The sequence below is a fragment of the Mustela lutreola genome, chromosome 14, assembly GCF_030435805.1.
Source record: "Mustela lutreola isolate mMusLut2 chromosome 14, mMusLut2.pri, whole genome shotgun sequence".
Classification (NCBI taxonomy): Eukaryota; Metazoa; Chordata; class Mammalia; order Carnivora; family Mustelidae; genus Mustela; species Mustela lutreola.
Window position 1 is genome coordinate 17,163,588 of NC_081303.1, and position 13,447 is coordinate 17,177,034.

General features: G+C 49.2%; 1 protein-coding gene across 1 annotated transcript in view; it reads right to left on the reverse strand.

Moving 5' to 3' along the window:
- Positions 1-407: 407 nt before the first annotated feature.
- Positions 408-13,447, reverse strand: part of STX6 (syntaxin 6) — a 52,009-nt gene continuing 38,969 nt past the window's right edge. Inside the window, exons 7-8 of the mRNA XM_059146834.1 lie at positions 10,619-10,713; positions 408-6,306 (exon numbers count right to left, since the gene is read on the reverse strand). Coding sequence (XP_059002817.1) covers positions 6,230-6,306; positions 10,619-10,713 — 172 coding nt within the window. The 3' untranslated portion in view covers positions 408-6,229. The remainder of the gene's footprint in view (positions 6,307-10,618; positions 10,714-13,447) is intronic.

The window sequence follows — 13,447 nt, forward strand, 5'->3', positions numbered from 1 at the left end:
CCCACACAGAACTGAAGGCAGGTTCTTTCAACTGCCAACTGGGATGGCCCATATTGTTGTTGGCCAACACTTCGGTGAGGGGGAAATAAGACTCAGTCTTGCTTCCCTACTCCCCACACACTCCCTGTCCCAACTGAAACTGTGCTGTATGATATTTTGAATATACAGTGTGCTTATTTGGGGGTTTCATCATTCATGTGACTTGCCCAACCAAGGAAATCACAATTTATAATTCAGACCTTCCAACAGCCACACACTTTCCCAACCCCAGGTGCATGCATATGTCCATGTTTATTAATGGGGGCAGAAGGGGGGCGCTGTGTGTAGGTATGAAAAGAAATAAAAACAGAGACAAAACCCAACAAAACAATGACAAGAACAAACAAAACAACAGCCCAAGACAAAGGTCATGGTCTTTCCATTTCTCTTTTAATACTGAACAGTAGTATTCTTTGTACAGCTGTAACATGATTTCAAGAGCAGAAGTAAGAAACATTACTGATAGACTCCAGGGTGTAAAAATACCACTTTGAAAGACGGCTAGTTGAGATTTTTCTTACACAGTATTTTTAAAAAGTTTTCAAGTGTGTAGTGTCATCAGTTTGTTTAATGTCAGAATTACGCGCAAAGCTGCAGAAGAGGTTTTATTATGCAGGGATGGTTTACTGTAGCCTAAATTCCACGACGCAGTAGCAGTGCTTCTGAAACTAGACTGGGCGTCAGAACCCCCTTGGAGGGTCTGTGAACGCCCCAGAGGCTGTGATACAGCAGGGCCGGTGAGGGGTGCCTGAGAACCTGCATTTCTAGCAAGCTCCTGGGCGATGGCTGCCTAGGCTGGTCCCACACCGCACTTGGAGACCCGGCCTGTAGAAAAAGCAAGACGCATCTACCTGTGGTGAGGAGTGTCGACTGGCACCAGGACCACCGGGCTCTTCTCATGGGGACTAGCAGGGGGATGGGGGGGCACCACCTGGAAGTCACCTGGGCATCTGCAATTCTAATCTTTTATCTCACTTCTTTAGTTTGTACCTTCTAGTTACTTAAAAATGAAACACTGTAGGTTATTTATCTTTCAAAAGAAGATTCCATGGTTTAATGTGGCTGAGTACTGCCAGGTATTACACATTTCATTTTTTCATTACACTAATTTCTGATTGCATATGAGCTAGTGAAAGCGTATTTTTCCACTTAAAAAAATGAATCCACAATCATTTACAGCTTGCTGTCTTTGGCCCTTTCCTGGTTTCCAGGCCACCCTCACCCAGGGCATTCTCCCAGCCTGGGTCAACCTAGGACGGAGGCACATCAAGCGTACAAGCAAGTTCCAGTAACTTATTCTACTGGGAGGCACCTGGCTGGCCTCTCCTCACCCCGCACGGATACTTTCTTTTCCCGAGGACTAGGACGTCTGCCTCTCCCAGGGCAGACTTCACCTACAGGGTTGCAATTTCCAGCCTGGAGCAGGGTCTCAGCTAAAACCCACTTTCTGCGGAGCAGAAAGAACAATGGTTAACGTGGTCTCAGCCCAGGGCTAACGGAAAGCCTGGCCTGTGTGGCGCATTGGGCCGACACTGAGCTACACAAGGTCCAAGTGCTCAGCGAACAGTGAGGCTGGGGGTCTTATTTCTAATATCCCCTGGATAATCGAGTGGCTTCTGGGTTCAAGAACTCCTAACCTTAAAAAAAAAAAAAGAAAGAAAAGGATAAAATACACTTTCTCACAGGTCCATGCCAAGCAGCCAGGCAGGTGACTGAGACATTCACTGTCTCAGCAGAGTTTCGGTCTACACAGACTTGGGGAAGGGCATTTCTGGACAAAGGTCACATGGGAAGGAAAACAGCACCAACACATTAGCTTATGTCGCAGGGAAACCAAGTTCTTTCTTCCCCACCTTGCCACACACCTGTATCATAAAGAGACCAGAACATGACAAACTCCCACCTACAGGTAGACGGCATCAACAGGGCCCGCCCGCCGGAGCTTTCGAAGCTTCAGTGTTTATCCAAAAGCAAAAAACATCAGATGGTTGGGGTGAGGGATGCGCATGACAGGTCACTACCGGCCTAACTTGATATGTCACCGAGGTCACTTGTCCCAAGCTGTGCACGAGCTCCCTGGGGCCCAAGTCCAGAAAGCAGTGCAACAAACGATCCCCGTGTCTGTTCGGGGAGCCGTGCTGGGCTCGTCCTAAAACAAGAGGATTGAGCTGAGTGGTCCGAGCCCTTCCAATGGCGCTGTCGGCGACGCTGACCCCAGAAGCCAGCCAGTCCGGGGTTCAGCCCTGCCATGAGGTTCCAGGCCCTGAGCCTTAAGAGCGGGAGCCTCGGAGGTTCACTGCACGACTCTCCCAGTCTGTCTGAACGGCTGTTCTACGCAGAATTCTCTTGATTTTCTGGACCTGACACCTGAGGGCAGCTTCAGAGTGTCACAGCAAGGGACCTCAGCGAGGCCGGTGTCCACACTGCAGGCCTTGCAAGAGTAAGACCTTCTCCCTTGAAGCGCAACCATGTCTATGAAGGCGGGGTGGGGAGGGGGGCGGTAAGGACAGGGCACGCTCGCCTGGTGACGCAGCTGTCCCTGCTCAGACCCTGGGAGAAGCCCGTGGCTGTGCCCCCGCTGGGCCGCTCACGGGGGCGCCATCTTCCCGCCCGGACTGGTCGGCGACAGCGCCGCTGTCGGAGGTCTGCGAACCCTCTGGTTTCACCTCTCTCTGCTCTTGGTGAAAAAAAAACATGCATTTCAAAAATGTTATTCTTAAAAAAACAAAACAAAACAAAAAAAAACAAAACAAAACAAAAAAAAACCTGGCAGGGAAAGAAATGCCCGCGAGAGAAAGACAAAGGGGCGGGTCGCGCACGCCGCGGCGGCCAACTTCCGCTCTCGGGCCGGCTGTTCCGCTTCCGAGTTCCTCCCGTGGCCTGAGGTGAAGCCGCGCGCCGGAGCCCAACGCGCTTCAGGACCGTTCCCGCGCGTCACGCCGGTCCCAGATCCTCAAACGCGACGAATTCTCTAGAAAGGTAATGGTCGCACTTTATAGCCGGGGAAATTACCAAGAGAGAGATCTTGGCTCTGCCACCGTCGCGTACAGAAGGTACCGCACTTCGCAGAGACAGATTTCTGTTGCAGTCAGACTAGATTTCTCTTCACAGCCCCGAATCTCACGAGGTGAGAAGGAGTGGGAGTTGCCAAGCGGTTGGCTACCAGACCCATCAGTCTGTTTAACTCTGGCTAGAAGCGGGGGATAATGGGCAAGCTCCCAAGTTTCCTCCCTTGGGCTCTGGCGTGAGGACCCTCGTGCGGCTCACGCGGCTGCGACTCCCAGCGGCCCCCGGCAGCGGGCGCCACGGAGCGCCGGGGCGCGCAGTCCGCACAAAGGCGAGATGGAAACTCGGGACTGAAAACGAAAGGTATTTCGGTTTTCCAGCTGGATCCCCACTCTGGCAACCTCTCTCGGTGCTTCATTCCCCCCACCTGTCCCCCCAAATCAGCTGATTAGAAAAACCTTCCAATAAACCGATAAATGTAAGCCGAGCTCTCTTGTATCCACCACATCCCGCCAGTTCCTTAGAAATGACATGTGTCGGGGCGCCGAGGCTGCGGGGAGAAGCCCGCGCGCTACAGCATGTGCCTCTGAGCAGGGCAGAGGGTCATCGGGGTCTACTCTCCCCGTTTTACAGGCAGGGGGACCACGCAGGGGCCCCCCCCAAAGCCCGGCAGTGTTAGGATCGCTGATGAAGAAACATATGTCCTCAAAAATCAACCTAAGCCCCTGGCTTGTTCCCTCGGGCTGCCCCGTTTGCATTCTGAGCTGAGCGGAGACGTCTGCGGCGATGCCCAGTTCGGACACAACAGGGTCAGACCCAGGATCTGGCTGGCGGGGCCGGAAACTGTGCTGGGGGCAGAGCTAACGCGGACGATCAGCTATGAGGCCGCCCATCCAAGAGCGGTTCCTGCGAGGCGCAGAGATGGGGCACCCGCGGGGAACGCAGGCACTGCCCGCATCTTGAAGTAAACTTTCTCCTCCTAAGGAATTCCCCGGCCAGGTTCAGTGGGAGTCTGGTCTACAACAGCCACTGCTTAGCAAACATCTGAAATTAAGTGAGGTCCTCGCGCCAATTCCAAATCTCTCCCGACATTTAGTAATTACCCGGGTCACAACACTTGGCCCGCCGACCTCAGGAAGCATCTTACCCATTAATGACCAGGCACGCTCCCAGCAGGCCCCAAGGACACCCATGACAGTGGTGCAGGGCACAGTAAACCTGGTAACAGCAGGAGAAGAGCACGGCTTTTGGATGGCGTGATCATACAGGTCCTTAGGCTGCTGGCCGCCTCTTGTAGCGCGGAGTGTGGATTACAGTACTCAGACAAGGTCCCCATGTACGGTAGACAAAGACCTGTTCATTTTAATGCAAACCTAAGTACCATCCCTGTTCTAAGTTTAGAGAAAACTATTTGAATGAGTCTCAAAACTTGTAAAACAAATAATCTAGTAGCCTACGTCTGAAGCCCTTTGTAGTAATCTTGTGGATTTTTTTGCTAATTTGAAAAAAATAACTTATTTATATATCAAATAGAGTGTAAACGTGGATGTCAGCCACCCTTTTAGTTTTATAAATCTGCTTTTAGCTTTCAGCAAGAGGCAGATTTCCTTACCTACTGTGATCCTAACCATGAGAAAATACCCTTCTTTAAAAAACTGTTACAAATATTTATTAAAAAGTGCAATTCATAAGTCAGCTGGGCAAGTACATCATTGCAAATCACAAAAAAGGGGGGAAAAGCCCAAAGCAAATAAGCAAAAAAAACCCCAAGAAATACAGACAAAACATGAAAAAAGGGAAAAAGGAAAAAAAAAGAGAGACTGTGCCGAGGAATGGGCCCCAATAAAATGAGGAAACAGGAAGTCAAAGCTAGAGCTCTATCCAGACGTTGCCGTGCTTTCCAAGTGCAGAAGGTGGTGGGGAGAGCGTGGCCTCTGCCACCAGGCTCCGGGTCGGCTGATGCTCTACACCAGTGACGGCATCGGGGAGGTGATAAAAATATCCTACAGACTCCAGGACGCTGGAGGCATCATCGGAAGCTTAAAGTTTAGCATCTCAGCATTTCAGCTACTAAAACTCAATTAAAGCATCCGTTCTTCAAATTTGAATTGGCTCAGTTATTTGAATGGGTAATAAAAAAACTGAGTTGTCATCTCAGTGGGAAAAAACCCCACCCAAGTTCACCTACAGCCATTCTTGCCATTCCTCCCAGGTTAAGAGAAATCTGGTCCAAAACTAGCCTTTTTGGTCATTACGGTTTCTGAGTGAGTGTCGCTATACCTGCCAGTGTACTAACCGCCCCTCCCCCCATACAGAGTGCCACAGCAACGACCTGACCCGCTGCCAGACCGGCCCTGGGTCCAGACCGTCCAAGCAAGTGGCTGAGCTGCGCAGCAGCCGTACAGGTAAGGAGCATCCTAGAAACACAAGCAGCCCCAGGGTAGCGACCTGAATCTGGCGAGGCTCTGGCCTCCAGCAACCTCGTCCACCCTCCCCTCAGCTGTGCAAACTCTGGGTCACGCTGCCCCCTCCTCCCTTCAGTTCAGGCCACCAGCTGTGGGCACCCCCAAAGCCTTGTGCTTTCCATTATTTTCCATTAGTTGTTTCTACCACAGAATAATGAGCCTGGAAAAGCAATTTTATCCCAGCACTTATCCCTGAAAAATGGACCACTGCATTTTCTGTCACAAACTGCTTCTGGGCCTTGTGTCCCCAATAGCAACCAGCTCTGGGGGGGCATTGGGCTGTGGGGCCACTGCCGCCACGGGAGAGGAGACCCGCCCGGGAGCCGGTGCGGCCAGCGCGGTCCCGGAGGGCACAGGCGTGCTGTCTGGGCAGGGGAAAGAGCGGCCAGAGAAGGATGGAATGAGCAACAGCAAGCACTAGTTGAGTCGCGAACTTTCCTGGATTCCTCAGAGGCTGTCCTCGGGGCCCGGGCCCCGGAGGCAAAGCAGCGGCAAGCCGTCCTCAGGACAGGCGGTGCCGGGCGCGCACAGTCGTCCGCCTCCTCTTCCCAGCGGCCCTGCCAGTGCCGGGGCAGCGCCGCTGTCTCCGCGGCAGGGTCGCGAGGAGGGAGGTCAGTGCAGGCTGTGTTTTCCAGACAGGAGTGTGAGGAGACGGCAACGCCGGGCGCTGCTGCCCGCCTCCCCTGGGGTCCGTGCGCAGGAGCCGCGCGGGGCCGCCGTCACAGCACTAAGAAGAAGACCAGCACGACCAGCAGGACCACGAAGAGGACGGCGATGGCACACCACTGGCGCCGATCTGGAAGGCAGGACAGGAGGATTAGTGCTCGCGACGCTGCACTCCCCAAGGTACAGCCACAGGCAAGGCCCCGAGGCAGAGCGGGGACAGAAAGCACACGGGTGGGCGCACAGATGCTCCCGGAGCCTGCCCCACGTGTGCGTCCACGGCTCGGCCCATCTCCTGAAAACGGGCCTCTAAGTGCGTGCTTCGTGTCTTAAGCCGTGACTTAGACTCTGGCTCTCGGTTTGCTGCTGCTCAGGGGCACCGTGTCCGTGGAAGGCGGCTGGCATCGGCCGTACAGACCAAAGCCCGTCTGCTTTCATCTCCCACCGAAGTGAAATCATTTCATTCAACAGGAATCATGTTCTTTGCTCAATGAGCACTAGGGAGGGTGGACAGAGAACAGAAGCGCCTGCTGGTCACTTCAGGAAACGAGCTGAGAAAGCAAACTCTGGGATCAAGAGTACGATCCACATTGCCCCACAGCTGGTCAGGAAAGGAGTAAGATCACTTCAACAATCAGCACAGCCTGCCTGACAATGAAAGTGGAATGTCTTCCCTGAAACATTCTGCCCTATCGACGCCTGAGGACAAGCACCGGAAGCTAAGTGGCTAGAGTCCAACTAAATGGTGAGAGCAAGGAGGCTCGAGGGGCAGGAGGGGGCAGGAGAGCCAAGGGGAAGCCCCAGGGGAGCCCCAGCTGCACCCACAACCCTGGGTGCGGGGCCCTCACACTGCACGGCAGCTGCCTGGCCGGGCTTTGTGAGTGTGAACACCAACAGCCTCACACACTCTGTGGCCGGGCCGGGCGTGGGGCCCAAGATGCTGCCATTGCCAGGATGCCTTGTTCACTTGTGCAGGTGTATAAAGAACACATGGTCTTTCTGCAGACGAGTCCTGCATTTTCCACGAAGGGTCAGACTGAGAGAACAGGATTTCATGGGCCTATGAAAATGCAATTCAACAGCCAGAAAAGATCACTCTGTTTAAACAGAAATATAAAGTCATATTGATTCATCAGAAGGTTATTGGAGAGCCTGCAGACTGTGGCATACCATAGTTATCAAGAATCACATTATATAAAGGTCTGAATCTAGGAAAACAAATTGCCAAACTTGCTACAGAGCATAGCTAAGTCCACAGACCAAGCACTTAAATTACTTAAATGTCATGGAGAGCAGAATCTTAGAACCGGCCAACAGCCAGCCACCAAGTAGCAGTAAGCAAAGTAAGTATCATCTCAGTGCCAACCACCTTGTTCTACTTCAGACGTGCTACAGACTCACTAGTGTGATCAGGGTAAAGACCCCAAGTCTGTCAGTTACTTACCTGACAAGGGCTAGTTGAATGGGCATGGGAGGCAGAATCAGCCTACTCAGAAAATATTTTTAATCTGTTTATCGCTTCACTGGCCAAGAAAACTTCAGTATCTAGCATTTTTTCATCTATTTAAAAATGTTTATGATGTTTTAAAAACCCTCTCATTAAAATTAGTCAGTATTCCTCCAGCACAAAACAGTCAAGGTAACTGCTTCCTCACCACCCCTACCCCCCAGCCTCATACAGATCCCTGCCCCGCTCCCCAACCTGCCATCTCAAACCCAGATTCCCGATGCTGAACCAGTTTTCCACTTTCTGGCTTTTCGCCAGCCTCTGCCCAATCCCCTCCCACCCCCAGTCACTTTCTCTTCCACAACTGCATTGAACTGGGGGTTTTCATCAAGAAGTTGGGTCACACGAGCAGCACAACCCAGAACTCTGTTCCAAGCCACCTTCCTCTGTAGTGGAAAGCTGCTGCTGGGTTCACCGGAACCAGGAAAGCTCTGGGAGCCATTACTCCAGCTGACTTCTCCCCAGAAGGGGTTGAGTCCTAACCACAAAGGCTTCTGTGCTTTCAAGTGAAAAGCCTAACCAGCTTGGCAAGTTTAAGGCCTGCCTCAAAAAGTCAGAGAGGAACAAAGAGAACTCCAACGGCAAGGTCCCCCCACCTTCCAGAATATTTTCCTTCCCTAAAGAGAAAAGATAACGGAATTTTGGAATGTGAGGGGAAGAAAACCTCCGTATCTACTCAAAAGAATAGACTTTCCTTGGGTCACTTGGAAAGGCAGGTGCATCTTGGCTGTCCTTGGTCATGGAGCAGCCAGCCATGGGGAGGGCAGCTGCCCTGTGAGTGCTCAGTGACCGCCTCTTCGAAAGTCCGTGTGTCTTACTACACTTCAAGGACAGATGAAAAGATAGTCAACCTGCCCCAAAGTTTTGGAGAACAGAGACAAATACAAACTGCCTTGTTGTCAAACTGAAGCCAGCACCACTGTGCAGGAGGTCCCTGAGCAAGCTTTCTTTTGGGAGCGAGCAAAGATTAAAATGAAAACCCCAGGCGAGCTGTCCAAACTGAAGGGCCTTTCAGGCTGAATGCTCTTTCTCTTAGACAAACATAATTGAAGTCCCCACTTTGCTCCCCAAACTTTTCTTACAGGATAAAGTAGAATAAAGCATAAACAAGGCTCAGTGCTATTTATACACACTGAACGGCTTATCACAATGCAAGTACTTTTCTAAATTATTCATACCCGGAATGCTGTGAAACAAAGACACAGTGCATCTTTGTTCTTTGCTCTTCCCCAAACAAAACTGGTGCTGAAGTAGCTACTTGACTTTGTGACAAATACATACACTAGTGAGAGGTCTGGTGTTGCAACTGGTTATATAATAGTTCATTAACTTTTTTTTTTTTTTTTTTTTAAGTAGAGGGGTGAAGGTGGGAGAGAGAACACGGAGCAGTAAGGAAGGCGGCTTTGCTAACCTTTCTCTGAAGAGTGTGAATGATGAACTAAGGGGGCGTGTGCTTCCGGCAATGACTTGCTAGAAGCATAAAGGTATTTGTCCCTGGAGAGGAAGAAGGAAGCCTGGCCACCAGCTTCCCTCTATTTTGGATCTAACAGGTCTTTTGCCCTGCAGGGCCATATTCTGCCTGTCTAGGTATTTTTTTAAAACAAACATTTGGTAAGTACTAATACACGGGAGACACTGTTAAACACTTGCAGATTAACTACTGTTACTTCATTTAATCTTCACAGTGATCTTGAGACCAAGGCATCAACCTATTATTTTACAGATAAGAAGCTGAGCCCCAGACGACTGTTATATAACCTATGAGCTGAAGTGCTGGAAAGCAAATACGCATTTGTATTTAAGTCTCAGCTCAAAAGTCCGAACTATCAGACCCCATAGCACAGACCTGAGGGAAGGAAACCCAAAGAAAGACATGTCAAGAAATGGGGGGGGGGATCTTGGTGGGGGAGCTGGGAGCTCTGGTTCAAAAACAGCTACATCAGCTCAAAGAGCAGCTCAGGTCCCCCCTTCACCAGGCCACTCCAGCCAACGAAAGAAAAAAGGAGATACTGGATTTTCTTTAATTTAAAATACACTATTTCTGGGATGCCTGGGTGGCTCAGTTGGTTTAGCATCTGCCTTCAGCTCAGGGCATGATGCTGGGGTCCTGGAATGGAGCCCCACGTTGGGCTCCCTGCTCAGCGGGGAGTCTGCTTCTCCCTCTGCCTCTCCCCCCTGCTCATGCTCTCTGTCTCGTTCCCTTGGCTTTCTTTCAAATAAATAAAATCTTTAAAAAAGAATAAATAAAACACATTATTTCTAATGTACTAGAGGAAGCAAGGGTTGTTACAAAAAAAAAAAAAATACGGAGAGCCTGCTTCCTCCTCTCTCTCTGCCTGCCTCTCTGCCTACTTGTGATCTCTGTCTGTCAAATAAATAAATAAAATCTTAAAAAAATAATAGAGTCATTGGAACATATTTTCCTACACAGTGACTGATTTGAAAACTGTTAATTCTTCACCCCATCCTGCTGCAAACCCAATGGAGTATTTCACTGTGGATTTAAATGAAAACCATTAAATTAGATCTGTAAGGCCACCTTATTCTGAAATGGTAGGAGTTTCTCAATGAAAGAAAATCAGTCCAGAAGAAAACAGTAACTGGCTTAATTACTTATAAGAGTAATTTTATAATAAGTTCCCTATTTTGGCAAGGAAATAGAAAAAATTATGTAAGAAAGGATTTTCTAAAGAGAGTTGGTCTGCCAGGAGAAGAGCCACCCAACACCACCAGCCTTGTGCAGTGGGGGGGTGCAAAGACCACTTCTCAAGCCACAAGCAGCAGACAAGGCCTGTGCAAACTAGTCTTCCTTCCCGACCAAAGAACAGGACCAAAAATGTCCCACAGGAGAGATCCGAAGGGGCATGCCTACGAGAACCCTACAGACGGTGTTTCTAGATTTCAATAGGAATTCTTAAGCTTTAAATACCATACATACCACTGGTCATATGAGATACTTTTGCAAGTTTCTTCATCACATTGTCCAGCCGAGACTGAGTGCTCTCCAACTCATGAGAAAAGTCATCCAGCATACTAGAAAGAGAAGCAGACCCAGAAGGGTAGCTGATCAGCATAAAGGCTGGGCAATGCATTGGCCACAGAATTAAAACAGGATCTATGCCTCCATTTTGGCAAACCTAAAACCAGTAATTTTGGGATTCAAGCCCCCAATCGATTACCCAAAATCCTTAGCACAAGATAGGTTTTTGAATTTGGGGGAATTAAAAAAAAAAGGTACTAAGTTGCACGTGCTGTGTATTAGCCAACAACCCCAAGCAGGGTCGGGGCAGACCTCGTCATCAAACACAGTAATATCGCCTCAGAGCAAACCATGAGGGATCATAGCTGCAGTCAGTTCAGGTCAGGTTCTTCATAGTAGGAACTTGCTGAAAACCTTTTTAAAAAGACTTTTTTTTTTTTTTTAAAGATTTTATTTATTTATTTGACAGAGAGAGATCACAAGCAGGCAGAGAGGCAGAGGAGGAAGCAGGCTCCCTGCTGAGCAGAGAGTCCAACGCGGGGCTCGATCCCAGGACCCTGAGATCACGACCTGACCCGAAGGCAGCAGCTTAACCCACTGAGCCACCCAGGCGTCCCAAAAAGACTTATTTTTTTAGCACTCTCTCAACTTCATGATCGGAGATCAGGCAGTACGAACCGGACCATACAGTAACACAAACTCAGGGGCAGGGCAGCATACGCAGAGGAGGCTAAGCAAAGCCCAACAAGCAGGCTTCGCCACTTGCTTACCTCACTGCCCTGACAAGGCACCCCACTCTGGGACTGTTTTCACATCCGTAAAATGGGACAGCTTCCCTGACAGGGTCTTGTGGGGGCCAGGGCGTAACACAAAGCACTTTATGGCAATGAGTTAAACATGCTTTAACCACATAATAATCTTCCTAACCGTGCTCTGTGCTTTGTCACAGAGCTGGGAGGCCCTGGGACTGACACTCCTGCAGGTGTGCCCTCCTCGTCTATACCCACAGAGGAGTCGATGTTTGCCTGCTAAGAGAAGTGGCTCCAGGAAGCAAACACTATTGGCTGTCCAAGCTGCAGCTGGGAAAGAAAACACCAAAATACTCTAACTCCAGCAGTGTTTCATAAATGACAAAACATTCCAGACTTTTCCAATTGGAGAAAGACAACTATCATGTGATCTCCCTGATATGAGGAAGTGGAGATGCCACGTGGGGGGTTTGGGGAGTAGGAAAAGAATAAATGAAACAAGATGGGATCGGGAGGGAGACAAACCATAGGAGACTCTTAATCTCACAAAACAAACTGAGGGTTGCCGGGGGTAGGGAGAGGGTAGTGGGGTTATGGACATTGGGGAGGGTATATGCTATGGTGAGTGCTGTGAAGTGTGTAAACCTGGTGATTCACAGACCTGTACCCCTGGGGCTAATAATACATTATATGTCAATTAAAAAAAAATTCCAGACTTTTCAACTTGCGGTGAACATATGATTATTCCGAGTATGGAACCTAACACACCAATTAGTAGCAGAGGTCTTATTAAAAAGGCCTTATTACCCTAGGAGCATCAGTGGCAGCTAGAAATGACTGGGCTTGGTCTGTGCCCACAAGAGGCACCTGACTACCCACAGGATTTGGGACAACCAACTCCTCATTAAGTCAATTATTAAATAAACTCCACGTTGACAACTAAATAAACAGATCTTTGTCCCTTACCTGAAATTTCAAATTAACACACTATTAGCTCATCTAAGATCCTGGTAGCATCTTGGTCTGCAGCTGCAGACCTACCCAGGCAGGGCCAAATATGGAAAAACAAGAGCCACCCTTGTATGCTGGGCATGACTTTTCCTACTGAGGACAAAAAGGCCAGTCACCCAACCTCCAGCCCAAGGACACCCACTAAACTAGGTTTCTAGCCCAGATCTGACTCGGTGCTGTCCAAAAGAAACAGACTGTAAGTCCGATATGTTATTTAATATTTGCTAGTAGCCACATTTGAAACAAAGAGATGAAATTAATTTTAATAATCTGGGTTTTTGGCTCATATATCCCAAATATTATCATTCCAACATGTAATTAAGAGAAATCAATCACAAGCTATGCTACTTTTTTTTCCACAGGAAGTCTTCAAAACTTGATGTGCCTTTATACTCAGGGCACAACTGTGTTCAGACTGGCCACATTTTATGTCCTTATGGGCCACAGCTGCCAGTGGCCACTGTGCTGGAGGACACAGGTCAAAATCCAAGACTCAGGGACTTTCCTTTTATTTTCACCAGAAATATTATTTTTTAACCAAAAAAATTACCAATTTTTTTAAATTTTTACCAAAATTTTTGCCAATATTATTATTTTACCAAAAATATTATTTTTACTTATTATTTTTACCAAAGTGAGACATAGTTTAAAGAGCTAAGTAGCATATTCAGGCTTTTTAGTAAAAAAACATGGATGTTTCCTGTCCCCTTGGACAACTGCTACCAACCCCTCCCACTATCCCCTGGGTGCTTCTCCATGAGTTCAAGTAACACACTCACAGCAGAATCCTGTCCTACCGACTCGACTCTAGAAAAGCCAGGGCTTAGCCCTGCGTCCACCTCCTTCCTCATCTCTGCATCCATCCCACCACTCATCCCCCTTCCAGAGGACCGTGTCACCACGTGATGAGCGCGCCCTTCCCAGCTCACACTGCCAAGAGGCAGGAACGGCATCTGCTCCTTGGCGCCCCCTGTGGCTGGCGGAGGATTCAGCTTTCTCTGGTCTGTCAAAAGCCATTCATTTTCCT